At 53.5% G+C, this 27,218-nt stretch overlaps 1 protein-coding gene across 3 annotated transcripts; it reads left to right on the top strand.

Annotated features, from left to right (window-relative positions):
• Positions 1-3,867: 3,867 nt before the first annotated feature.
• MSANTD2 (Myb/SANT DNA binding domain containing 2) lies at positions 3,868-27,218 on the top strand. Of its 3 annotated transcripts, XM_076363799.1 has the most exons (5): positions 3,868-4,374; positions 16,389-16,433; positions 17,061-17,319; positions 19,143-19,203; positions 25,700-27,218. In XM_076363799.1, exons 1-5 carry the CDS (start codon positions 3,868-3,870, stop codon positions 26,550-26,552), a joined length of 1,725 nt encoding a protein of 574 aa, XP_076219914.1. In that variant the 3' UTR covers positions 26,553-27,218. The 3 variants fall into 3 exon arrangements, with proteins under 3 accessions (XP_076219914.1, XP_076219912.1, XP_076219913.1); XM_076363797.1 differs by lacking the exon at positions 16,389-16,433; XM_076363798.1 differs by lacking the exons at positions 16,389-16,433; positions 17,061-17,319; positions 19,143-19,203 and having other exon boundaries at positions 25,700-25,868.

Here is a 27,218-nt window from a genome sequence, read left to right as displayed (position 1 = left end):
GCAGCCGGGACATCCCTTCGGGGACACGGTGGCAGCGGGGACATCCCTTTGGGGACACAGTGGCAATGGGTACCTCTCTTTGGGGACACACAACAGGGGTGGCATCTGGGACATCCCTTTGGAGACACACCAGCAGTGGGTGCATCCCTTTGGGGACATGCCACAGCGCTGGCAGTGGGCGCATCCCTTTGGGGACATGGTGGCAGCAGGGACGTCCCTTTGGGGACATGCTGCAGGGGTGGCAGTGGGTACATCCTTTTGGGGACATGCTGGCAGCACGTACATCCCCTCGGGGACGCGGTGGCAACAGGGACATCCCTTTGGGGACACACTGTAGGGCTGGCAACGGGTACATCCTTTGGGGGACATGGTGGCAGCAGGGACATCCCTTTGGGGACACGCCAGCAGCGGGTACATCCCTTTGGGGACATGACACAGGGCCGGCAGTGGGGACATCCCTCTGGGGACATGGTGGCAATGGGTACATCCCTTTGTGCACATGCTGGCAGCGGGGACACCCCTTTGGGGACACCGTGGCGGCGGGTGCGTCCTTTTGGGGACACGCCGCAGGGCTGGCAGCGGGGACATCCCTTTGGGGACACCGTGGCGGCGGGTGCGTCCTTTTGGGGACACGCCGCGGGGCTGGCAGCGGGGACATTCCTTTGGGGACACCGTGGCGGCGGGTACGTCCTTTTGGGGACACGCCGCGGGGCTGGCAGCAGGGACATCCCTTTGGGGACACCGTGGCGGCGGGTGCGTCCTTTTGGGGACACGCCGCGGGGCTGGCAGCGGGGACATCCCTTTGGGGACACCGTGGCGGCGGGTACGTCCTTTTGGGGACACGCCGCGGGGCTGGCAGCGGGGACATCCCTTTGGGGACACCGTGGCGGCGGGTACGTCCTTTTGGGGACACGCCGCGGGGCTGGCAGCGGGGACATCCCTTTGGGGACACCGTGGCGGTGGCTACGTCCTTTTGGGGACACGCCGCGGGGCTGGCAGCGGGGACATCCCTTTGGGGACACCGTGGCGGTGGCTACGTCCTTTTGGGGACAGGCCACGGCGCTGGCAGCGGGGACATCCCTTTGGGGACACCGTGGCGGCGGGTACATCCTTTTGGGGACACGCCGCGGGGCTGGCAGCGGGGACATCCCTTTGGGGACACCGTGGCGGCGGGTACGTCCTTTTGGGGACACGCCGCGGGGCTGGCAGCGGGGACATCCCTTTGGGGACACCGTGGCGGCGGGTACGTCCTTTTGGGGACACGCCGCGGGGCTGGCAGCGGGGACATCCCTTTGGGGACAAGGCAGCCGGTGACAAAGAGCCTGCCGTCCCCGCGCCCCCCACCCGCTAAGGGGGGGGGGTTAATGCCCCCCCCCCCCCCCCCCCGCAGCCTCGCCCCGCCGCCAGCCCCTAATCCCCGTAATTAGAAGGGGATAATTACGGCCCCTGATTGCTCCCGGGCCGCTCTCCTGCCAGATGTGCTGCAGCAGGCAGGAGCAGGCAGGAGCAGGCAGGAGCAGGCAGGAGCAGGCAGCCCCCCCCCCCCCCCCCCCAATCCTGCCCTTTCTCCAAACCGCCCCCCCCCCGGTTTGTTTAACCAACACGGGCCTAATTAAAGCGTTTAATTAACGAGCCCGGGCGGGCGATGCCAATCCTGGGGGAACCCCACAGGACCCCCCAAACCCGTCCCCCCTTGGATGGGGGGGTGGGGGGGAGGGTTTTATTTCGGGGGCGGGGGGGGGGGTCCGGCGAGGTCAAATCTCCCCGCCGCTCGTTAAGTCTCGGCTTAACAAAGAGTTCGGGGCGCAGCTGGGGTGCTGGCCCCCCCCCCCCCCCCCCCAGCCGGCGGAGCTGGGCCAGCTCCCCCCCCCCCCCCCCCCCGCTCCCCTTCGTTAGCTGCCCCCCGAGCTCATCAATCAAGGGCCCCCTCTGGTCCCAAGCCCGTTAATTAGGATCCCGGCGGGCGAGGGGCCGCGGCGCACACGCGGGAGCCCTTTGTGCCGGCGGCGGCGGGGTTGGGGGGCAGCAGCCGGCGTGGGCCCCCTCCGGCCTGCGGGGCCAGAGGAGAAGAGGGGTCCCTGGTCCCCCGAAAATGAGGGGAGCCCCGGTGTTCGGGGGCGCTCAGCCCAGATACGTGGGGGATGCTCGGCCCCAATGCATCGGGGACGCTCAACCCCGATATTTGGGGGATCTTCAGCCCCAATATGTGGGGGATGCTCAGCCCCGGCATTTGGGGGTGCTCAGCCCCCGCATTTGGGGGTGCCCGGCCCCAGTTCCTGGGGGATTCTCAGCCTCAAAGGTCGGGGGATGCTCAGCCCCGGCATTTTGGGGTGCTCAGCCCCTACATTTGGGGGTGCCGGGCACCAGTTCCTGGGGGATTCCCAGCCTCAAAGGTCGGGGGATGCTCAGCCCCGGCGTTTGGGGGTGCTCAGCCCCCGCATTTGGGGGTACCCGGCTCCAGTTCCTGGGGGATTCCCAGCCTCAAAGGTCGGGGGATGCTCAGCCCCGGCATTTTGGGGTGCTCAGCCCCCAGATTTGGGGGTGCCCGGCCCCAGTTCCTGGGGGATTCCCAGCCTCAAAGGTCGGGGGATGCTCAGCCCCGGCATTTTGGGGTGCTCAGCCCCCAGATTTGGGGGTGCCCGGCCCCAGTTCCTGGGGGATTCCCAGCCTCAAAGGTCAGGGGATGCTCAGCCCCGGCGTTTGGGGGTGCTCAGCCCTCGCATTTGGGGGTACCCGGCCCCAGTTCCTGGGGGATTCCCAGCCTCAAAGGTCGGGGGATGCTCAGCCCCGGCATTTTGGGGTGCTCAGCCCCCGCATTTGGGGGTGCCCGGCCCCAGTTCCTGGGGGATTCTCAGCCTCAAAGGTCGGGGGATGCTCAGCCCCGGCGTTTGGGGGTGCTCAGCCCTCGCATTTGGGGGTACCCGGCCCCAGTTCCTGGGGGATTCCCAGCCTCAAAGGTCGGGGGATGCTCAGCCCCGGCATTTTGGGGTGCTCAGCCCCTACATTTGGGGGTGCCGGGCACCAGTTCCTGGGGGATTCTCAGCCTCAAAGGTCGGGGGATGCTCAGCCCCGGCATTTTGGGGTGCTCAGCCCCCAGATTTGGGGGTGCCCGGCCCCAGTTCCTGGGGGATTCCCAGCCTCAAAGGTCGGGGGATGCTCAGCCCCGGCATTTTGGGGTGCTCAGCCCCCAGATTTGGGGGTGCCCGGCCCCGGGGCGCAGACGGCCCGGACGGTTATGAAGGGTTTGGGGTGTCTCTGTCCCTCCGGGGTCTCGGCCCTATGGCCATTCTATGCCTATGGGGTCCGTGTCCCTGTGGGGTCTGGGGGGGTCTATAGCCTGCAGGGTCTATGGGGACTCTGCCTGTATGGGGGCCCTGTGCCACGCCCACTCCCGGAGCCACGCCCGCTCCCAGGAGCCACGCCCACTGCCCGTGGCCTCCCCCTGTGAACGGAAGCCCCGCCCCCACCCCGTGCCGCTAGCCCCGGCCACGCCTCCTTCTGCCAAGCCCCGCCCCGCCCGGACAGCCCCGCCCCGCCCCCTCCCTTGGACACGCCCACTTTCGCGTGGCCACACCCACTCGAAGCTCCCACGCCCCTCACGCGGCCACACCCCCTGGCGGCACGCCCCGCCCCTACAGCCGTGGACACGCCCCTTCGCGCTGAGCCACGCCCCCTTCGCGGTGAGCCACGCCCCGCAGCCGCCCTCCCCGTCCGTGGCCACGCCCCCCACCTTGACCACGCCCCCGGCGGCGGCGGCGGCACGTGCTCCCTCCCCCCGCCCCCGCCCCCCTCCTCGGGGCTGCCGGAAGTCCCTCCCGCCGGGGGAGCCTCGCGTCACTTCCGCCCGCTCGGTCCGGCATCTCCAATATGGCGGCGTCCTGCGGCTCCTCGCAGCTCCCGGCCGCCGAGCCGCCGCTGAAGATCCCCAAGATGGAGGTGCTGTCGCCGGGCTCGCCGGGAGCGCTGAGCGACGGCAACCCCAGCCTCTCCGACCCCTCCACCCCCAGCGGCGCCTCCCCCCTCGGCCCGGGGCCGGGGCCGGCGGCCGGCGGGGCCGGGCTGGGGGGCGGCGGCGGCGGGGCGGGGGGCCGCGGCGGGGCCTCGCCCTCCGTCTCCTTCTCGCCGGGCGGCGCCGCCGCCGCCGCCGCCGCCGCCGCTTGCCGCGGGATGTCCTGGACGCCGGCGGAGACCAACGCGCTGATCGCCGTCTGGGGCAACGAGCGGCTGGTGGAGGCGCGGTACCAGCAGCTGGAGGGCGCCGGCACCGTCTTCGGCAGCAAGGCCCCCGGGCCCGCCATGTACGAGCGCGTCTCCCGCGCCCTGGCCGAGCTGGGCTACGAGCGCACCCCCTCCCAGTGCCGGGAGCGCATCAAGGTACCCCAGCGGGGGGCGGGGCGGTTCGTCCCCGGGGAGGGGGAGGGGGGGGGGGGCGGGGGGGCGGCGGTCCGGGTGTCCCCGGGCTCAGCCGCCCGCCTGCCTGCGGGTGGGCGATCTGCCGGGGCGTCTTTTGGCCCTGGGGGTGGGGGCGGCCCGTCCGTGGGATCACCCCGCAGGGCCTCCCCGTGGGAGCCGTTTTCCAGAGCATCCTTTGGCCCTGGGCGCAGGGTCACCGTGTCCCCAGGGCTCAGCCCAGCCCTTGGCCCAGGGTGTGGGGGCACCGCGTCCCCTGAGCTCAATCCCTTCGGGATCTCCCCATACGGGCAGTTTTTGGCGCATCCTTTGGCCCTGGCTGTGGGCATCCCTTGGGCTCAGCCCATCCTTTGGCCCTGGCTGTGGGCATCCCTTGGGCTCAGCCCATCCTTTGGCCCTGGCTGTGGGGGCACCGCGTCCCCTGGGCTCAGCCTTTCGGGGTCTCCCCACGAGGGCAGTTTTCCCGAGCATCCTTTGCTCCTGGGTACGGAGGAACCCCATCCCCCGGGCTCAGCTGCCTGGCTCCCCACAGCACCCGGTTGGCACCTCCTGACCCGGAGCAGGCTGGGCGCCACGTCCTGTGGGTTCAGCCCTCACACCCGCAGCCTCCAGCAGCATCTTTTGGGCACGGGCGCTGTGTCCTTTGGGTTGAGCCACTCAGTTCCCCCTGTGTGGGTGGGCTGTGGGCAACATCCTTTGGTCCTGAGGCGGGGGGGGGGGGACACACAGCGTCCCAGCCGTTCGTGTCCCCTCGCGTGGACAGCCCCCAGCAGCATCCTTTCCCCTGGGTTTTTGGGGCACCACAACTCCTGGGTTGCCTCCTTCGGCCCGGAGCGTGGTGGGCACCGTGGCCCTGGGTGGGTTGACTCACTCCCCTTACGTGTCCTCCGGCATCTTCTGGCTGTGAGGGGGTGGCACGAGCTGCTCCCTCAAGCCCCGACGGGAAAAGGGGGCTCCCAGTTACTCCGGTAATGAGAGGTGGCTCGGGCTCTGGTTGCCCTCTTGCACTCGTGGCTCCCTCCTTTGCTTTGGAGTTGCTTTACGGGGTACAACATCTTCCCCTGGCTCGCACCAGCGCGTGCTGCGGTCTCAGAAACCTCTGTAATAATTGAGCCGCGTTAAACAGCCTGATGGGCTGCGTTTCCTCCGGCGGCAGGTTTTAAAGAGGGATCTTTCCCGTTACAGCATTCCCTGGGGAAGAGGGAAAGGCTGGGTTTGGTGTCCAGCTTGGGAGCAGCCGCTCCGCGCGTCACGCTTTTATGAAGAGGAGATATTTGGAGGCGCCGTGGATGGGGTGGGAATCGCTGCGGGGTTTCAGTTTATAAACGTGAATGAAGCTTGGAAGAGTGAATTAAATGCTCCGAGCTCCCTCCGGCTTTTATTTTCCCCTTTCGTGACCCATTAGGCTGCCCGTGCAGCCGCTTAAAATGCCGATCGATTAAAAAAAGTAACGTCTTGTTATTGCTAGGGATCAGCGAGGCTGTTTGTTTCTCTGTTCCTCTTCTCATCCATTAAATACGGCTGTGCCAGCCCAGCTAGGCTGGGATTCTTCAGGTGTATACGCCCGGGCTGCCTTTGATTTGCAAAATACGTGAAATAAGGGATTCTGCAGTATCGAGGATGCTCGGGAATAAGCGAGAGACTCACCTTTCAATCCCTGTTAATTAGAACAGCCCTCGTCCCTGGAAGTAGGTGGTCAAAACAAATCCCCTTCCTATAGAAGTTTTAGTTTCTCGGTGTAGTTTCCTCGTGTCATCTCGCTGACCCCGTGGTTTTGCTGCTCAGGGATTTATTTCCCTTGAACGCATCCAAATATTTTTTGAGAGGAACGTTGCTGCGCTGCGAAACCTCTTTGAGTCCCTTGTTTTCTCCGCGGCTTTCAAGGTGCTCGTTGCTTAAATCGGTTCTTCTGCAAAACTTTGGGCTTTGCCGGAGGCTGATGCGTGATGGAGAAGTTACTTGAGGCGGTTTGGCTTTGTCCGCCAGACTCCAACGGTTTCGGGCTGTGGTGGGAGTTTACGCAGCGGCTGTAGAGGACCGCTACCCCGATTTTGGCCGCAGGCTCTGCAGCCATTAATGCTTTGGGGGATGCTAAGCAGGTTGTGAGGAGAAGTCTCGCTATTAAAGCGGCCCGGAACTCGCTGTTCGGGTTCAGACGATGCTTTTGGATGGAGCTGGTCACGGGTTGTGGCTGCTTTGGGGCCAGAGCAAGCGTTTTGGTGACTGCTGGAAGATCCCGTCCTCCCAGCGGTTTGCGAGCTTCTCGCAGAGAAGGACTTCTCCCCCTTTTCTCTTAAGACGTGATGCTTGAACACGTATTTGCCCATGAAATGTTGAAGCTTGAAAGAAACCGCACATCACGTATCAAGAGGGAATACAAGAGCACGAGGAGGATATTTACCACCTTGCAATGGCTCCAAGAGCAGCTCTTGACAGACCTGTTAATGTTTCTGGATCAACACGCGATACGTCGGGGCGGACTCTTCTTCAATACAGTAACGTCTGGTTGAAAGGCCCGGCTGGAAGGGGGTTGTCCGCTTTCCGTCCACGTGCTGTCCTGTGCCTGTGGTCATTCACAGGTCGGCCTGTCCTCGGGCTGTGTGCCGGGGTGAAGAACGGCCGTTGGACCTCAGTTGTGGCCGGCGCCCTACACTCCTCGCGATGTTGCCTGAGCTTTTGCAGATCCTGGATCCCCGCCGCGAGGGTCTTCATCGGTGCAGTCGCCCGGAGGCGCAAAAATGTGGCTTTTTCCAAAGCCTTCGGGCTCGCAGTAGGTTTTTCACTAGAATGGCTGTGAAACGAGCACTCGTCGAAAGCTGGGATGTCTCACGAGAGCCAAGAGTTGGCCTTGTTATAGGGATTATTGAGATAGATGCGGTAGCCGCTGCCAACCTTAAAATCCCAATTTTTGTAGAATTCCAGGCGGAATCGGCTGCTCGGCTCTTTCATGCTTGACTGAGAGCGAAAATCGCTCCTGGGTGTGGAGGGGTCAGTGCCTGAAGTCACCTTTAAGACAGAGGAGGATGACTTGAACGCGCTGTTGGAACAGGGGGAGGACACAGGCACTTCGTAGTCCTCCGCTGTCGGCTGTCTGAGCCGAAAGCAGAGCCGGGGAGACGGTGATGGAGGAGCGCTTAGCTCCATCTTCCCTTTATTAGCCATAACGCTCCATGTTTCCGCGATTTTATATAGTTTGACTTAATGCCCGTCGAGGGAGAGTAGCGTGAGGATTTGCTGATGTATTATAAATGTAAATCGTGCTTAAAACGCATCGGATTGAACTTATTTTATAAATGCGTTTTAGATAAGAACTGGGTATTGGCTTTCTTCAGGACACCTGCTTTCCCTGGGCTCTGCTAAATCTTGACGAGCGAGTTAGAAACGAGCTGGGAAGGAAAAAGTCAACTCCGAAGAAGAAAGATTTCCAGTTGTGTCGCGTAGATGCATTCTCTCCTAATTCAAACAGGATGCAAAGTAAGGTCCCGGTTCAGATTTTCGTCTGTCTCCTAACATCTGCATGTGCTTTTCTGCACATAGGCAGTGCTGGCCCGCAAGCTGGGAGCGAGACCGCCGTTGGGTTTGAGCCACTCTGGAAGCGTCTGTTTCAAATTTAGGGATTCACACGTAACCGTTCCAGCAGCTTTTCCTGGTTTCTTCCTTCGGAAAGAGGCCTTGAATCCGACTTCATGGCTCTGAGGTCGGTGGATTGGCGAGGTCGGCAATCGGGAGCTGCGGGAGGACTGAAACGTCTCGATTTCTGCCTGTTGGGTTCCCGGAAAAGCTGTCTTGTGCTCTGTAGTTTCCTCATCCTGTTGTATCCTTAATCCTTGCTTGTTTAGTAATGTATTCTGACTGTCCCTACGACGCGTAGTTCTCGTTAAAGAGTCGTTCGCTAAAGGACACGTGCTTTTCGTCCGGCCCGGCTCTTGTAGGTTCGTGGTCAAGGAATTAGCCTGGTTTGTGTATCCCAAAACTTGTCGCCTCTCTGCAGCAGCGCGTGGAGAGCCTTTAAGTTTTAAGGTTTGACCTTAGCGCTGGTGTTTTAAGGCAGGTGATGGAATATTTGGCAAAACCCTTTCCAGATTTGCGTGCTGATTTTTGTGCCCTTCGCCGGGCGATGTTGTTTCAGCCAGAGAGCAGGAGGTTAGCCGTTAACTCGAGCTGCTTTTAACCACAAAAAGACGAGCCGTCGCCTGGTGCTGTGAGGCTGCCATATGAAGGCCAAAAGCCGACGTGGCCAGTATGTATTCTTTGAGATCGCTTTCCAGCGGGTAGTAGGCTGGGACGTCATCGTTTCATCCTCTTCCAGCCTTCGCACGTGGCTGCAATGGCAGGGGGATGCTCTGGGAGAGCGCAGGTGAGCTCGGGTTTTACAGCTGCCGCTGAGCAGTGCAGAGCTGTGCGAGTCAAGGGTGACTTTCAGGCAAAAAAGGCTTGTTCTGTTTTAAAGGGGTGTTCTTGAAATAACGTGCTCCAGTTGTTTTTTCAATACTGGATCTTACGCGTTTTTTGGATCTGCGGAAGCATTTCTGCTTCTGTTGCACGCATCTTTCTTCATCGAAGGTGGAATCAAAGACTCGCTCTCCTGACAGCGCTTTGCTTAGCCGAGCTGCGAGAGCGTTTTGGTGCTAGAAATTCACTGGCTGTGGTTGCAGCTAGCGAGCCTGTCTCGAGCAGAAAGAAATCCCTCCTTAAAAGTTGCCGATCAGCAGCGGGAGACTGTTAAAATGAATTTGGGGGCATTTTTAACATGTCACTTCTTCAGCCACCGCGGAAGTGCGGGTTCCGCTTTTATTTTGCGAGAGAGCTGCTGAAATTTGTTCGCCTCTCCCCAGAGTCGGTGCCAAGCCATTTATTCAAAGAGGAGCAGATCCAAGGTCTAACTCCCGGCTGCAGGAATTCACGAGTCCCACTGCCGGTCGCAAACCCGCTCCCCTGGCGTTGGATTTTTTTTCTGTACTTAGCGACCTCCTCCTCACCCCGGATGGGTGACTGGAGGTTTCTGCTGGGTTGTGGTTGTCCGCTAAGCGTGTAATTTATTTTTCAAAGGAAAAAATAAATACCTTGAAGACGCTGGTTAAACACTCAGAGGGAATGTAGGCACAAAGGGGAGAAGCGAATGCCGTGAACCCACATGAAACGGGAAGGAATGAGAAATTATCAGCCTGAATATCAGCCGTTGGTGTTCTCTCGCTTTAAGCTGTATGTAAAGCAGTGACGACAGGGGCTTATTTGTAATGGGGCTGTGGTTTTAGCTGCTTTACGATGTAAACAATCTATTTTTAAATCTTGCGTGAAGTTGTTTTTAAGGAAGGAAAAGCTGTGCTAACTAGACTATCTCAGAGGCATCGCTTGCAGTAATCTAGTTTGACCTCCTGCGTGATACGGGAGATTGGATTTCACCCAGAATTTCGTCGCTGGGTCCGATAACGTTGAGTAGAGCGCCCGTCTCTTAATTCGAAGATCTCAAATGCTGGAGCATCGGTACCTTTCTGTAGCAGCTACCAGCCAACTGTCCACCTTCAAAACAGCTTTGCCTTCTATTTCTTTTTGAATGCATTTTATCTGTGTCTTGCATTTGTTATCTCGGGCCCAGGTCCTCGTCTGGGTAGCTCCACCGGCTGCGATGTGTGCAGGTGGTGTTCAGGTTACCTCCAGATCTTTCTTTGGCTTAAATAGATTCAGATGTGCTGGGTTTTCCAGGCTGGGTTGTTTCTTGTCCTTCCTTGAATCCTCTCCAGCAGCCCAGCTCCTTGCTGGGGGATCTCATGGGCCCCGGTAGGAAAAAATAAACTCTTCAGTGACAAAGAGCAGATTTATTTGTTTTACTCCTTCTTGGATGTATTGTGGGGCTGCAGTTGAGGAGCACCTCTGGGAGGAGAGCGTCACGTGCAGTGAACCCTCTCGCGGAGCAGCTGCATCCGCTCTCTTCGGCCGGGGTGTTTGCAGAGCAGTATCGTGCCGGTAGGCACCTGTCTCGCTTTGCAGGTGCAGGACGAGTGTCTTTACTGTTCAGTAGCTTCTGCAGCCGCGTTGTGCGTCTATAATACTCTGGTCTGGTCGTTCTGGCGTACCTGGGTCATCCGCCGCTCATTGCGTGGGTGCAAAATGATTCCCAGAGGCAGCTGGGAGCAAGCCAGCGGGTTATCCTGTCGAGACAGAAACAGTTGGTGGCCAAGAACTCATTGCAGAAGGACAGACTTGCTAAACGTGAACATTGAATCAGTTTGGGAGATTTGTGAACACTAAATCTTAGTCTGGGAGCACGCAGTTTTTCCCTGTCCCTGTGCTCCTTGACTGTGGAGGACTTGGAAAGGTGTTAAAAATCCTCCTCCTGATTTTTATCGCTTGCCCTTAGCCAGCACACGCAGGCAGGCGGAAATTTTGGACATCCCATGGGCATCGGTTATTGCAGAGGCTGCTTTGACGTCAGGAGAGAGTGCCAGCGGCAGTGATGCAGGAGGTGTTGGATGGTTGATGGTGGATTTTATTTCTTTTAGAAGCGCCTGGATGTACCTGAAGTGCTCAGCAGAATGAAGCTGGTATGACAGCATACAGCTTCGAGCGTCGGTGTGGGGGCAGATTGGCTTTCATTGCCCTTCCTGGTTACGCTCCATCCTGCTAAGTGTATAAATTTGGGGGCCAAGTAGGTGACGCTCTTTGGACTGCGGTGGTCTCACCAGTTACCAACCCTTGACCACTGGTCCTGGTGAAAAACTGGAGTTAAAGCCACCTTTGGTATTTCACTCCCTGCTTTTCCCCTGGATTTAGATATTGCTCTCCACTGGTAACGTTTTCTCAACACAGCTGAAGGCAAGTGGCGTGGACCTTCCTCTAGAGACACCCGACCCCAAGATGGGCAGCGACACGCTGCTAGGATGATGTTGCGTGTAAAGTTTTTTAGCTTTCTGAACTACGCGAGAAGTTTCCCCCCGTGGTGCCACCCCCGTTGACGCTTTCTGCCGCTCGGCTGAAGCTTGTTTTGGAGAGGAGCGTTTTCCCTTCCACCTGCGGGAGGGTTTGTGCCGCTCTTCGTCTTCTGGAGGGGCTTGTGGCCTCGCTCTGCTCGTTCATTTGAGAGCGAGAACCAGCAGGGATTTGAGTCTGTGTGGTCTCTCGTGGCTTGCTGATAACAGAGATGTGACCTCTCGAGTACATCTCGGACCTCTTTGGCCCGGACTGCTGCACTGTGGGCTTTCCTTGAAGGGCAGGCTTTGTGGGCGGCATAAAGATGTCCTGATCGCAGTGGATGCGTGAGACTTCAAGTTTGCTTTTAGGAATGAGCGTGTTTCTGAAAGCAAGACAGTCTACTCAGGCGTGGCCTTCGTTGCTCTAAAGTAAGTAGTGATGGGTTTTAAATGCCGTTTTTGAGCAGGTCGTGCCAGGACTAGGTTGAACCTTACTGACGTGTCTCTGCAAGCCGAGCTCTGTCTGTAGGACACATCCACCTCCTCTAAACTCTTCACAGAGCCAAAAGTCATTGGCTGTGGTGGGTATGGGCGGCACGGCAGAGGGTTTTGCTGGTCTGCCTTCTCAAACTCTAACTAGTTACTCTTCTTTTCCTCCAGTGCTGTCTTAAACCAGGAGCTCAGCACGTCGGGAGATGGAGGTGCCCAGCCATCTGCCTTTCCACAGGCAATACTGGAGAGTTTCTTCTCTCTAGGTGTCTAGCCCGATTAGCATCAAATCCCTGAGAAGGGTATGAATAATTTTATTCTCAGCTCTCTTAATAGCAGCAACCGATGGAGCATCTTCGCAGGTGGCTATTTTGAGACGCGAGGTGTAGCCCGCCGCTGCTGCAGGGAAGTTCATCGTCTCTCGGCACCGCGTATCACTGCATGACTTCTTCACCCGGCCAGGCCGCAGCTCGTTATACCCCGGCTTCGTTCCCTCTTGGTCGCTGGCAAAGTCCTGCCTCATCTAGGTTGACCTCTACAACTGGCTGTAGCGCTTCTGTAGATAACTCCTGTCCAGGCAAGAGCTTATTTTTTTTAATATATTTAATTGTAATTTAGAAATTGGCAGTGGTGGAAAATCCGCTGCGTTTTTTTGTTAGGTTCTAGCTCCGGCTAACTAACCCAACTTAAAAACACATGCCTTACCTGCCTTGACTGACATCCCTCACTGTGTCTTCTGGAGTGACTTTCCTTCTTCAAGTCGTTGTCCAAAGAGGTTTCTGGTTCCTATCTCTATCAGACGATCAGCTTGTCTGTGTTCCCCCTCACCACCCTTCTCCCCTCGGGACGTTCCCATCGCTTTCCTTGTTCCGTACCGGAGACCTTTGGGCCGGAGCCAAATCCTTCAGGAAGTCCCCGTGCGTTCGGGCACATCAGGATATGATTGAGGCTTCGCTCTTCGGTGCAAAGCGTGATTTATTTTGACTGCCGACGTGTCCCCGAGTGCTGTGGTCTGGCAGATGTGCGGCCACGTGTGGGGCTGGAGCCCTTGCAGACAGGTCCGTGGCAGCTCCTGCAGCAGAGTTTTAAGGGCAGGTTGCAGAGGAGTGTTACGACTTGGTGTCTCATGTTGGAGACGCGTTGAAGTCGTTAGCTACCTTTCTGCAGTGGTGTATGGTGCTCTCGAGAGTTTAAAGTGCTCTTTCTTCTCCTTTTATTCTGGATAGACCACAGAAGTAGGGCTTCTTGTGGCGACATCCCTTGTAAGTCTCACGTTCTCCTGCCTTGCACACATCTTTTAACCTAAAAGTTCATGAGTTAGCAAGTTGAGCAGAGCTATTGGACTACTGTAGACAGTTCTGTTTCCTTGCGCTTCCACCAACCAACTCAGGAATGAAGATTTCAAGAGCTTTCACTGTGCCAGTCATCCCTACCTGCCCTACAGCCACTCCAGGCTTCAAAAGCCGTTTCTTCTGTCCCAGTTTAGTTTAATCCCGTGTTGCTTGTGACTATCCTGGCACCATGAGGAAGAAAGCTATTTGATACTGCTGTTCTTAATTCAGGACATAAAGCCAAGAGCTCCTCTCTCCCATTAAGTAAAAGAGCACCTTCGGAGCTGAACGTTGTGCTAAGTGGTGCTCTGTGCCATTGGGACCCCTCCTAGGCCAGCTGCTATCATTTAATAGACTTAAATAGATTAATGTGGACATGCCTGTAGGCCACCGAACTGCTCCGTGGAGCCCGCAGCGTCTCGCCGAGTAAGAGTACGTCTCGGATCAGGGATCTGGAGTTTCTTGTGTTGGACCATCTCTGGGGTTATACATAAAAAGCTCGCTGTGGTGTGGTTCTCCCTCATCTTATTTTTTGCTGGGAGGAGGACTGTGTCTACAGCCTTCCTCAAAGTCGCTTCCTAAGGCTTTTCTGACCAGTGTTTCTGATCGCCATGCTGCAGTTCCTGCAGAGCGATCGGTTCTCCTGTGGCTTTGCTTGTAGAGAAGATGAGGGCTCCTAAGTTAGAAATGGTGAGAAAATCCACGTTGAGCTTTTTGACTGTCTCCTTCTTTGGATTTCATAATTATAAATTAAGCGGGGATAATCTGTCTTCATATTGCAGGCAGTGTTGCAGAACAATAAGCAAAAGCCTCGGTCTCTTCCAGTCTGTGCAGTCACTGGGCAGTTATCAGGTCTGTTTTCCGTTACTTGTCCTAAATTTACTGGTTTCTTGTCTATCTGTATCAATATATGTATGTGCACTTTAGGAACCACGGAGCAGGAGTTGAGCTGGACACCGGGAGGAATAGAGGAGGTGCGTAAGAAAAAACTCGATCTTAAATCTTGGCGATCAGAATAAGCTGCTGGGAGAAAGGTGTCTGAACCGTTGAGTGCTATAAAACGTCCAGGGGAGGTTTCCTGAAGTCCGAGCAATTATTTAGGTCTTACCAGGGTCTCTGAAGAAAATCGTTACGGGAGGTGCGGGTAGCTGCAGAGGGAGAGCCATCGGTCTGCTCCACCTCACCCCTGCCACGCAGAAGCCTGTGGACATTCGTGAAACGGAGCTGACCCGTGTTATTCAGAGGTGAACATCAGAAGAGCGGTAGGGACTGGCTGTTGGAGAAATTGGGGAGTGCCTCCGAGAAGGAAGAGCTAGCGGGAGTCTTGATTCTCCAGGAAACAAGACCGAGGAGCCACTGGCTGCTTGGCCGCAGGCCTTCTGGTGCTTTTTGAAAGCACCAAATTTTAGATTATCTCACTCAAACTTTAGATTATCTGTTGCCAGAAGCAGAGGTAAAAGATGGCTCGCGCAGCCAGGTCCAGAAGCATGTAGGCAGTAACCTCAAAAGTACTCTTGACTTGCAAGAGTGATGAGCAATGAGAGTATTGCTCACTTATTTTTGCCCCCTTTTTGCGTTGCTCCCTTTAATTCTTCTACTAGTCTCCTTTGACGTGATGCTAAATTATTTTCATGGTAAAATAAGCCAGTTTGCAGCCTGAACGAAATAGTTAATTACTGCTAGGCTGCAACCCGGTGTGAGGTACTCGATAACTCCATCGGTAGGAAGAGTTGTTTGAAGCACACGCTTAAAATAGAGCAAGTGGCTGCGGATGTCGAGCGTTCCCAAGAGGGCTTGGCCAAGAGTATTGACGTTTTTTGGTTAACTGCGCTGGAGACGGTTTGTTTAGCTTAAAGGCTGCTAATAAAATCAGCTAGAGGCTCTAAATCTGCGGTTAACTCCGATGGATAAGCCGGGGCAGATGTAAGAACTGGGGTTTGGGAAATATATTTCAAAAAATCTGACTCGGGTGGATTTTAGAAAGAGTCTGGGAGCGAAACAAGAGTTTGCCCGTATCGCTCGGTGAGATCTAGGCTGAAAGGAGAGAAATTGGAGTGAAAAAGCCAAATTCGAACAACCAAATTTATTGGTACCCCCAGCTCCAGGGAACCCAATTTGCATCCAGTGAATATTGACAGGTTTTTTTTGGCCGGGTCTTTGGTTCCTGGTTGACGTAGCCGGTTGCTTTCTACCCCACTTGCAGATGGAAAGTTAAAATTTGCTGGTGTCCATCCAAAGAGGATCTGCCCGTTTATCCCGAGGGGTAGCGAAGGCAAAATCGGGAAGGGTTCCCCCTTAAACCACTGAATAACTCTGGTGCTTGTTGCTGCCTGTGTGTTTATATGGGTGGGTTTTTTTTTATTTTGTGTTCTTTTTGTGGGGGGGGTTTTGGTGTGGTTTTTGGGGGTTTTTTGGGTTTGGTTTTGTTTTGTTTTGAAACAGCAGGGTAAAACTGACTTGCTGCTTAGCGGTTTTGCTTCTGCCCCCAGGGCTCTGAGTATCAGGAGGAAACTGGTTAGAAATGTATTCCTTTCCCGCTGATGCTGTTAAACCAGTATATGAGGAGCATTAGGTAGGTTCGAGCTTTCTGGAGAGGTAAAGGTTCCTTTTTGGGCCGGGGGGGGGGGGGAAACAAGCGGTTTTTGCAATGATGTGTGCTTGGAAGTCCGTTAGTCCTTCTCCAGAAAGCAAGGCGACAGGACTAGCTCTTCCCAAATGAATGCCTCTTTTGAACTGCAGAGGCGGCTTTGCCATTCAAGCTAGAACCCGAGCAATCTAATAAATTTAATACGAAAAAAATATGTTTTCTAGCACTCTACCAATCCGAAAACCATCAAGATCCAGCAAACCTGGGGCACATCGTTACCTTTCAAACGTAGAGTGGTGGTAGAATTAAAAGCCACGCCGAGGGATGCGCATAAAGATTTTTTTTTTTTTATTTTACCCCCAAATAGTTGTGTGTTGCTCCGGATTAGGGGGGAAATGCGGACGGAAATCCTAGGCTTATACGGCTTTGCCTCGCTGTCGCGCAGCGGGCGTGATGCACTGGCTCGGCCGTCAGTGCGGGATGCTGAAGGGATCACCAAAAGTAGACCAGGTTTTTGCCTCTGTCTGTATGGGAGGTTTCGGCCTCAGCACTGTTTTAAAGACTTATTAGACAGAGCCATCTTAGTATTGTTTCTTACTTAATGCTTGATGTCGAAGTCTGGGAATTTGGAGCATTATTGATTTGACCTCTTTTAAATTTCAGCAGCTTCACAAGAGACAGAGTGAGTTAGTAAGGAATGCAAAATATGTAAGTAATATATATTTTCCTAGCTGAATAGCTTAGGCATATACATTTTGTACCTTGTGTCTTCTTACCAGAGTAAGGAAGGTTGGACCATCTTTGCTTTGGGGGACTCTTCTTTCTCTTTTCCTTTCTTTCTCCTCCCTGCTTCACCTTCTCCAAGCTGTGGGCACAACACCGGCTCTGCTTTCTCCTCCTCGTAGTAGGTGTGCATTTTCTTGGCTCGTTGGTATCTCTGACTGGGGGGTCTCTTGGTATTTTTATTCCCCCCCCCCCCCCCCCCCCCCCCCTTCGTTACATAGCAGATCTGGGGATTTTTTTTGAAGTGGGGAAGAGAATAAATCGCCCAAGTTAAATCTGACGAACCTGTCGCTGCTACGCAACTTTGTCCTGTGTCGTAGATGTTAACGCTAAATCGCTGCAGCGGGAACGTCGGATACGTACGATGCTTCCTGGCGGGCGTAGATTAATTCGGGAGCATTGCATATAGCTTGTGAGCGTGGGGCAAATACTGATCAGCAGAAGTAAACAAACCACCCTAAACTCTGCCTAGCAGCCATGTAACTGTCTGCAAGTGAATGTGTGCTCTTCCAACCCGTCGCCGCCTGATTAACGTGCTTTTTTCTGTGTTAGACCCTTCGCAGGTGCTACAGCCGCGTGAAGGAGCATGGTGTGGGGAAGAGGAAAAGCAGCTACACGTTTGAACAGCTGGAGCAGGTGTTTGGGCAGGGAGGATGGGACTCCCAGCCCTGCCAGCCCGTCCTCATCAACAGCAGCGGCTTGTACCAGGAGCTGGAGTCGGACGGCAGCACGATGGAGGAGTATTCGCAGGAGGACTGGGGAAACCACAGTCAGGATCTTCATTGCTACCAGACCGGCGAACAGGAATTGGGTAAGAAATCCCATCTTGGCGCGTCTCCATCCTCTGATTTTACCTGTGCTCGTACCTATCTCACACATACATGTCTCAGTACCAGCTTTCACGTTTTGGACACAGCGTGCTCTAGATGCTAGACACCTGATGTCCTTGGGGAGAAAGGGGAAAGAAGTTCCCCAGTTCATCATCAAAAGCAAACCGTGGTTCCCGAAGTATTTTAGGATCAAGACTTGAGTTTAAAGAGCCTACCAAGAGGAAAGAAGGGCTGTGTGGCCAGAAACGGTGGAGGAGGAGGTGGCAACACGTTCCCTGTCTCTCCTTCCCCGCTCGGTTCTACTTCCCCTCGTGGGATCAGGGAGATATTTTCCCTTTCGGTGGTACCCTGCTTTGATGGTCCTTGGGCACCAGCTGAGCCCGTGGGTTACCGTTCAAACACCGTTCACTTAAATTACGAACGGGACTTTACACCGCTGCCATTATAGTCATACTGGTGACTATAAATGTTGCTGCTTCTTCCTATACACCCTAACTGGTATGTTTGTTTTAAATGTATAAATGTGCTTATATCCAGATGTGTGGCCTTTTTTAAATAAAAAAAAAAAGGCAAGCAAGCTCACACTCCAGGATTGAGACCTAAACCGAACTCCTCCACATGCTTTTCTCGCCTGAATTATTATTGGTGTCTCTGCATAAGAATCAATATATTGATTAATTTGGAGATTTGGTTGTTGCCTGTGGCTTACTGAACTTTGTCAAACGGAGCAAGGAACCACATTCTTGATTGAAAATGGGCACTGATCTGAGCAGTTTTGTGAAAAAGTGGGTTTCTTTAGGTATATTTCTCTCTCTTGAGCCACTGATCTTACGGGTGCGTGTTCCTCCCTTGCCTGAGCAAGGGGGTTATTTTCACTGTGGAAACCTAAAGTCGGATCAAATTCAATGGAGACCCAAGCGCAGTGGTAGTTAGAAGGTGAATTGGATAAAGGCTCTTGGTGGGATGGTTTTTTTTTTTCTCCCCCTCGTGCTTTGTGGGCTGAAACAGGGAGAGGAGGTGCAGTCGTGTACCTGTTCACATCTGTGTGCAGGGGAGCGGTGAGTTGGGATGCTTTGAAGGAGGCTTAAATTGCAGTTTAATGTTAAAATTTGCAAGTTGGCTGTTAACGGCGTTCCGGTTCTCTCAGACTTCTTCCCCAGGGGATTTAAAAGTCAGAAATATGTGGGAGAGAAACGGTGGGGAGAAGACGACGTTACAGATCGTATGTAAACGACGGCTAATCCTGTCTAGTTTGACTCGTTCTGGTGAGTCAAACTGCGGTCTCCTGGTTTGTCACCGTTTTCCTTCAGCTGAATCGGAGACGTTTGTGTGCACTTGGGCTGACGATATTCTTAATGCTCGGAGGAGTTTTGAGAAAAGCACTTAGCACAGAACATCTAAATGGAATACAGATGCATTTGTTCTGGTGCTTCCTCTTCAAATGTGCCATTGAAAGCAGAATAGCCTTTTTTTTCTTTCTCCCCCCCCCCCTTTTTTTTTAACAATGTAGTTTGCAATTAAATTGATTTGCGATTTAATAGTGGGAATTGTAGTCTTGTCCTCCAAAGGTTTTGCAATTTCAGAGACAGATTCAGATCTTAACTGATCACATCGCTTCCAAGAAAAAAAAAAAAAATATTCCGTTACGGAGGATTTAGGAACTGGAGCCGTCTCGTGCAGAACTTAGTGAACTGCCTGGCTTAATGTTTTTTTAATTTCTTTTTAATTTCAGCCTTAAAAAAAAAAAAAAAGACCCAGGAACGTTATTTAAAATATAATTATGTGTTGGAATTTTACCTTTCAGATGAAATGCCTACCACAAAAAGAACATTAAAGATAAAACAGGAATCTTCAGAAGACACGCAGTAAGTAATTCATGAATGTTTTACCCTGGAATGTATTTCCCTGGGGATGTTGTGCAGGAGGGGAGGATATTTGAAACTTCTGATTATAATTATAAATACATTGTGCAAGACTATTCATACAGTTGAATCTGCTTTATGCATTATTCCAGTTACCTCAGAACATCTGAAAAGCTTCACAGCTCTGTCTCTTCTTGGCTTCGTCATTCAGCAAACGAAACAAGACTTACTACATGAATGCAAGGACTTAAAATGCGGGAAAAAATACACATCCGATTCATTAGGGATGCGTGTGGGCAGGCTGCGGGTATCGTGACACGAGGCCAGACTCTTGGATCTGTTTGTAATCTGGGTTGTCTTTTTTTTTTTTCTTCATCTGCCTGAAGTTTGCCCCCTTTGGACGTAAGGGAAAAAGAGAATATAGGAGGAGTGGAGGAACTTATGGCCTCAAGTTGCGGCAGGGGAGGTTTAGATTGGATGTAAGGAAAAATTTCTTTACTGAAAGAGTGGTTAAACATTGGAAGAGGCTGCCCAGGGAAGTGGTGGAGTCCCCATCCCTGGAAGTATTTAAAAGACGTGTAGATGAGGCGCTGAGGGACATGGTTTAGTGGGCATGGGGGTGTTGGGTTGACGGTTGGACTCGATGATCTTAGAGGTCTTTTCCAACCTTAATGATTCTATGATTCTAAGGGAAGAGCGAGAAGAGGGACGCAGCAGCCCGGTAGTAGTGCGTGCTGTTGGCTCGGTGTGAGTAATGCCTGCAAGAAAAGTTCGTGCGTTTCCCCTCCTTGGTGGGAAGGCGTGCCGAAGCTTGTGATTTTATTTTTATAACTTTCCAGAGCTGACTTGTAACCTTTTGGATCGGTTCAATCTGACAAATACCGGAGCATTTCGAATGCTTTGAGCATGTGAACCTCCCGTGCCTCGCCAACAATAACACAGAGCATTTCGAAAAATGAAAGGAACTGTGCCGTATTTACTCGGACCAGGGCTACTCTCTTCCGACCTTTAGGGCTTTAAAACCCACGGGGCCGGTCGTAGATCTGTCTGCGACGGGAGTGAGCTATCGCAAATTGGCTCGCGGGTCCTTCGGGCCGGGAACGCCTGCGGGGCATCGTGTCTTCCACGCACGCGCTCCCCCGCCGGTAATTTGCAGTGTCATCCGAAGTCAGCCTGGTATTTCCTATGCTGGAAAACGAGCTCCTGTAGGGTAGGAAGTCACCGGCACCGTATGCATTAACGTAGTGTCCCTGGTTAGTAATACAACAGAGGCTTTTTACTGTGACTAAATGGAAAAAAAAAAAGTCCTCCAAAACCTAAAAAAGTAAAAATAATTAAAAAAGACGCTTCCATCGTAATGGCCTAGCTTCGTCAAACTCCTCACTTCAGGTGGATTTTCACGGTACCAGAAGGTGACTTTTTTCCTTAACGTGGAGCGAATTCAGTTCAGCGGTTCAGGGATGACCTGGAGAAAAATAACTGTTTTCAGTGTAAACATTACTATCGCCTCTTTGAACGGTTTCCTAGGACTGTTCTGGGATAACGTTACCTTTCAAGGCGTGCTTTAGGGAACTGCATAGAAAATAATCCTGAATTTTCCAAGGTGGAGGCTCGGACTGCCTGAATCTTCTCTTCCAGGTTTGGCTGTGTAGCTGGACGGCTGGATTAGATTTGGTAGATTAGACTTTTCAGAGTTTTGTGGTCTCTCTTTTTTTTTTTTTTTTCCCCCCGCAAGTTCCCTCTAAAACGCACAGAAGTCTCTGAACTCTCGGGCATTTTGTGAAGCGTGCGGGTGATAAGCCCATCTTCCATGCTCGGTGGAAGCACAAAGCATCTTCCAACACAGATTTGCTGAAAATTACTTCCCCCCCCCCCCCCCCCCCCCCCCGCCACTATGAGAGCAAGGAACTTCTAAACTCTGACTTAGTAGATTAAAAGCAGTCAGGAGAAGCGTGGTTGATACGAAGATAAGCTGGGTATTTATTATCTTCAAAAAATAGAATTGCGTCTATTCTTAAAAGCCGCAGAGGATAAATAGATGCCAAACTTTTTCACCTCTTTGGCCAGCATTTTAAAATACGTACATAACTTACTTCAGAGAAGGTAGGGCTTCACTTCATCCGCGTTCTTGGTCACGTGCAGGTTTTCAGCAGGAATAATCTCAATAAAATCGGAGGGAGTGGCGGTGCATTCCAATTCTTTGCTGAACCTTGTGCTGCGATTTTTGACGTGGAAAAATTAACGGTGTGGCGATGCCGGACTATCAGCATGTGTATTGCTAAAAATCTTGTCTCTGCCTATCCCTTTCCCTCCCCTGAGATTTTTTGGAAGGATTTTTTTGGAGCTGAGCAGCTTGCAGAAAACCACGGGAGCAGACGTGCACCGTGACATTGTTTTCCTAGCAGGGAGGGTGGGAGAGTTGCCGCGAAGATGCTTGCTATAGGAAACTCATCACTGAGCGCTCTGAGCACTGGAATTTATTCCAGCTCTTCTTTTTCCCCGATAAAACACACACGCGTGAAGCTGCTGTCGCTATCAGCTGACCACAAACCCGCAGAAGGAGAGGGAGCTCGCTTTGGTCCCCCTCCCTGCGAAGGGGTTCAGCTGCTCCCGCCGGCTCGGCCGGCACCGGGACCTGATCGCGCGCCAACTACTGCACTGTATCTCTAAGCAAGCCGCACAGCACGTTAGCACGGACAGCCCTGCCTCTCTCAGCTTCAGGTAGTAAATAACTGGCCTCCAAAGACACATAAGGACTTCCCGTATTTCCCGGGTTGCCTTATTTTTGGCGGTGTAGGAAGCGAAGGGCAGTAGGTAAGCTGTGTCCGGGTCCCGTGCTCCGTCAGCTGGACTCTCCTTCCCCGCGGCGGCTCTGCTGTTGCATCCCCTTGGCGCGCTGCTGCCTGCGAATAAACTGTTTTGAAAAGTGAAGCGCTACTTAAGACTCCGTTCTGCTATTTTTAAATTTATTTGAGGAGCGGTTTTGTTCACTGCGGGCTTTGTGAAGATGAACTAGGAGAAGCTCGGGGAGCTGGGTCCTTCACTGAAACCAGCTGTTTCAGCTGCTTTGAAGTCTGGTTTTGTTTGGAAACGGCACCTTAGAACAAATTTGCACCACATCTGGTGTCTTTCCTCATTTGAATTGCAAAAGCTTCCGAGGAGAAAGAAACGCAGACGGCCAGTCTCCAGCACGAGGTCGTGGTTTGACGATAGGGTAAAATCCAGCTCTAGGGCACCTTCTGCAGATGAAAAATGAGATTGCCCCGTGACACACAGCGCTGACACGGGGCAAACCCTCTGCTAGCCCAGATATTTCTGTTGAGAAATAAATAATAGTAACAATTTGACTCTTTTAACTGCTTATGCCTCTGCTTGGTCGCGTCGCGGAGATGCTGGATAGAGCCTGGGAAAGCGAAGCCCAGCAGGGCGGCTGCCGAGCCGTCGAGCCCTGGTGTAAGCGGGAAGAGGAGATGCTAAAACCGAACAGCAGAGTTTCTTAAAATGTCTTTTTTGTTTGTTTTTCCCCTATTGCTTCCTCCGTGCTCAAAGCGATGGATTCCCTCTGGGGGAAAGCCCTTCTCTCCCGTACGCGAGGTGCTGCCGGAGATCATCTCTAGTGAAATTATTCCTCTTCCCAGCAGGAGCGGTTTGATGAGTGACTAATTTTTTTTTTTTCCACCAGAGCTTCAGCTCTATTTTGTGCTGAACTAAACTTAGCGTTTATTTATAGTGTAATTAATAAAGGTGGGGTGGTTTGGTTTTTTTTTTTTCGGTTCTTAGCTCTGTTCCTCCACTGCTGAATGAAAATCTGCCCACGCTGCTTTCTCCTGTCTCTGGGTTTGGATGGGACTGCTTAAATTGAGTTCAGCTGCCTGTCTTGAGTCGAACGAGCGTATAACAGCGGCTGAACGCAGGCTCTGTGCTCCCAAACAGCCCTGCGCCGAGCCAGCGCTTAACCGTGTCCCCTCGTCTGTCTGGTCCCCTCGTCTGTCTGGTCCCCTTGTCTGTCTCGTCCCCAGAAGGTGAACTTGGCGCTTCCAAAACAAAAGGCGTTTTCCAAGCGTAGCGATGCCGCGCTGCTCAGCTTCTGAAGAAGCGTCGGGGAAGCTGTAGAGGAGCTTTGAAACGGTCCAGGCTTGTATTGCCGCGGCGTTTGTATGTAAATATAAACTGATTTGGGGTAAATACGCATTTTTTTTTTTTCTTGTACGGCGTTTCTCTCCTTGCCTCCTCCTTTGCTGCTGGTCAGGGGGACGTGGAAATGACTCCTCAGAAGTAACTTAAAATAAGAAACAGGAGTTTGCTGAGGGTGCAACAGGCGTTTTTAAAAACCCCTGGCTCAAACACAACTCCGCCTGCCAAGCAGGTCCCCTCCTTGGTGCTCTAGAAACTCAGTTACGCTCTGATCGTGGCGGAGACGCTCTTGCCAAAATGCCTTTTAAGGTCTATCCGGGAATCTTCTGGCGTGGATGCTGCTGCTAGGTAGTTAAGACAGGCGGCGCGCTGATGGATGCGGTCCCTCCCGTCGCCCTGAGGAGTGAGCGATCTCAGCCTGGACTGCTCAGACCCGCTCGGAGGGGGCTCGGACACCCCGCCTGAGGTCTGCAGAGCTGGTGTGCACCAACCGTCGTGCCTCAAACTGCTCGAAACAGAGCTCGCTGGTCCCAAGCCCAGCGCCTTCAGTCTGCCCTGGAGGCACCGGATCGCCGACAGGACAACCAGCGCTCGGAGAACCTTCCCAAAATCACGTGCATTATATTTACGCCTATAAAAGCAGGTTTTTTGAGATGAGAGGCTGTGAGGTTGGACCTCTCCAGCACCGTGGGAAGGGTCTGCGGCTCCCAAACCTTTTTTTTTCTTTGAACCCTTATATCAATATGATGCAAAAAGAGACCTTCTGATCCACGTCGGGATTTACGGGGCAGAAGTGCAGCTGCTGGAGTCTCAACCCCAGGTGTATCCTTGTGCGGTTCGTGGGGCGTCGTTACCTCCTCTTGCTTGAAGACCTTCGTGTCCCCCGCCAGTCTCGCGCTTGACTCCCATCGGGGAGCTGTCGGGAAAGGCTGATTTTAGGGAGTTTAAGTGATCTCCACGAACGCAGGAAAGGAACCCACAGGAGGAGGGAAGTTCGTGCGTGCCCCGCAGAAGAAAACCGGTGTCGCCTGGCGCAGGGGCTAAAGATGCAGACCGTTCCCCTGGTGGGACGTGGGAGGAGGAGGGACCCTCCTGGGGGTGCGGTGACCCCCACGCGATTGCGGTTCAGCTTTACAGATGCAGCGCAACAGGTGAAAGGGAGGAGAGTTGCGCGGAGCAAGCTTTTAAATCCCATTTGTTGGACCTAGGGAGATTTCTCCGTTACCAAACGAGTCGCGTTATCTTCCCGCAGCTTTGATTATAGGACAATAACTCCGAAGACGAGCAGTTCCTCCCTACGAGTTAATTACGTCCGGAGTGTCTCGTTCATCCTGGAGGAAGCTGTTCCGGCTTCAGGCGCACGCGAATGCTCTCTCCTGATCGCTTAGCGAAGCGTAAATCCCTCCGTGGAAACTCGCTTTGATACCGGTGTCGTTACCGGGAGCGAGAAGAAATCTTTGGAAACACGGGGGGGGGGGGGGGGAAGGTTCTTTACTGGATGTCCGGAGGGATTTCTGCTGTCCGTCACGCGGCGGGTTAGCGCACCAGTTGTGTCCGGGCGCAGGTCACCTTCACCGGCATCTTCTGCTCGGCGGGGTCGGTCCCTTGAGCCGTGTTTCTGATCCAGCGCTGGGACCGAGCCCTTCGGAGCAGCTTGGCGCTTGCTTTGTCGTTGGGTTTGGTTTTTTTTATATAGTTACAGCCCCATTCCCTCGCGTTAATTTTGGAGTAAGGAGGAGGTGGAAGTGTTCTGAGTGGCGGTTGCAAATTAGGGATTGCAGCTCCGGTCCTCCGCGACGGACCGCGTGCCGATGGGAACGCACGGCCGTGAAGAATAATCCAGTAACTTAAGTTCGCATTTATTTAGCGGCACCAGACACGTGTTTGCTTGCAGTTGCTTTGAAGCAGCGCGGGTAGGAGCAGGGCTTTTCCACCGTGTGTTGTTTTGGGGTTGGTAAGAGCCAAAATCTTTCTTGGAAGCGGAACTTGGGGATTTATCAGCTCTCGTTTTCCTTACCGGGTTGTCTCCTGCAGAACTTTACGCATGAAATCTCATTTCCAGCGGCGATCGTAGTGTGCTTGAGGAATTGGAAGGAGTTTGGGTTGGGTTTTTCCTTGGTTTTGCTGAGATTAATTAAAAAAAAAAAAACCCCCACAAACAAACCATCGGTGTGGCGTTACAATCCGTAAACTCACCCGGCAATGTGGGGCATACGTCGTAACGAAATACCCACCGCCTAAAAAGCAGTCGGGAAGGCTGAAAGGGATTAGTATTTTCCGGAGGTCGGTGCGCTCGCCGGGATGGTTTTGCGGCTCCGGTTTTACTGATGCCTTTATCCTTCTCTCCGTGTTTTTTAATTTCCAGGAAGCGCGACGTCATGCAGAATATTATGCAAATCTTGGAGTCGGTCCAGTTGAAGTGGGAGCTGTTTCAGAGCTGGACGGACTTCTCCAGGCTACATCTTTCTAACAAACTGGCCATTTTCGGCATCGGTTACAACACCCGCTGGAAGGAGGATATTCGTTACCACTACGCGGAGATCAGCTCGCAGGTACCCCTCGGCAAGCGGCTCCGGGAATATTTCAACTCGGAAAAGCCGGAGGGTCGGGTTATCATGACCAGAGTGCAGAAAATGAACTGGAAAAACGTTTATTACAAGTTCCTGGAGATCACCATCAGCGAAGCCAGGTGCCTCGAGCTGCACATGGAGATCGACTGGATACCCATCGCTCACTCCAAACCCACCGGAGGAAACGTCGTTCAGTATTTATTACCGGGAGGGATCCCCAAAAGCCCCGGCTTGTACGCCATCGGTTACGAAGAGTGCCACGAGAAACCCCCCTCCCCTCTCGCCGAGCACAGGGGGCCCGATCCCGGCAATGAGACTCAAGGGGAGCTGGAGGTCCCTTCGCCGCAAGCCTCCCTCCGGGTGGATATGGAATCCGCCCGGATTATCTACTGTTACCTCGGCATCGCCGAGGTCCGGACTCTCCAGCAGTGCCTGTTTTTACACTTTCAGGCAAACACCAAAACCTTCAGCAAAGATTGGGTCGGGATCAACGCCTTTTTATCTCAGAACTGCGTCGTAGAGCCCGGCGTGTCGCCCAAATCCATCTACATCAAATTTGTGGAAGTGGAGAGGGATTTTCTTTCCGCCGGCTCTTTGGTAGAGTGCCTGGAAAAAGCCATCGGATACCCCTTAAAATTTAACAACTGAGTCTCGTCCTTCATAAGGATCAGGGCTTTCTGCCCCCCTTTTCCATCTCGCTACCAGACGCTTTCGGATCCTGTCCGTTCACAGCTGGGCAAGTCGGACTTTTCCGCCTGGAAACGAGTTTTGGGGTGATAAGAGGCTTGCGGGGCGCTTTCCACGAGCTCATCCCCGGCAAGCGAGCGTGTCCTGGCTCTCTCGCCGGCCGGACCCGGCCGGTTTTCCCGCCGGAGCGGTGCGGCGACGAGAAGCCCCCGGCCCGTGAAACGACTGTAGGTACATTCCACATCGGACAAGTGCGTACACGTGGCGTTTTCATACGAAAAGCTGGTTTTTTTTGGTTTTTCTTTATTCCACGGTGTCTCATTTTTACGCATCCGTCTCTCTCTTAAGTGTTATTATGGATCTGAACAAATAAGCAATAGATAACGGCGAGTTAAACCTTGAATCACGTTAAAGGAGACTGTTTTTCAAAGCCACCCTTAGATACTATTGTATATAATTTAGGACTTCACTTTTTTCACCCGTCAAGTGTTCTCCTCTCTCCGAACAGTGTTGCCTGCAAAAAGACTTTGGTTTCTGTGATGTATTCCACTTTACTAGTAGCGTTGCCATATCCGCTTTTATTTTATTTTGTTTTTTAACATTAAAATAATTCCTGGCTTTTTTTTT

Source organism: Aptenodytes patagonicus, unplaced genomic scaffold (assembly GCF_965638725.1).
Source record: "Aptenodytes patagonicus unplaced genomic scaffold, bAptPat1.pri.cur scaffold_128, whole genome shotgun sequence".
In the NCBI taxonomy this organism is placed as follows: domain Eukaryota; kingdom Metazoa; phylum Chordata; class Aves; order Sphenisciformes; family Spheniscidae; genus Aptenodytes; species Aptenodytes patagonicus.
The sequence above is the reverse complement of the archived record's forward strand: the minus strand, read 5'-3'. Positions and strand labels throughout refer to the sequence as shown.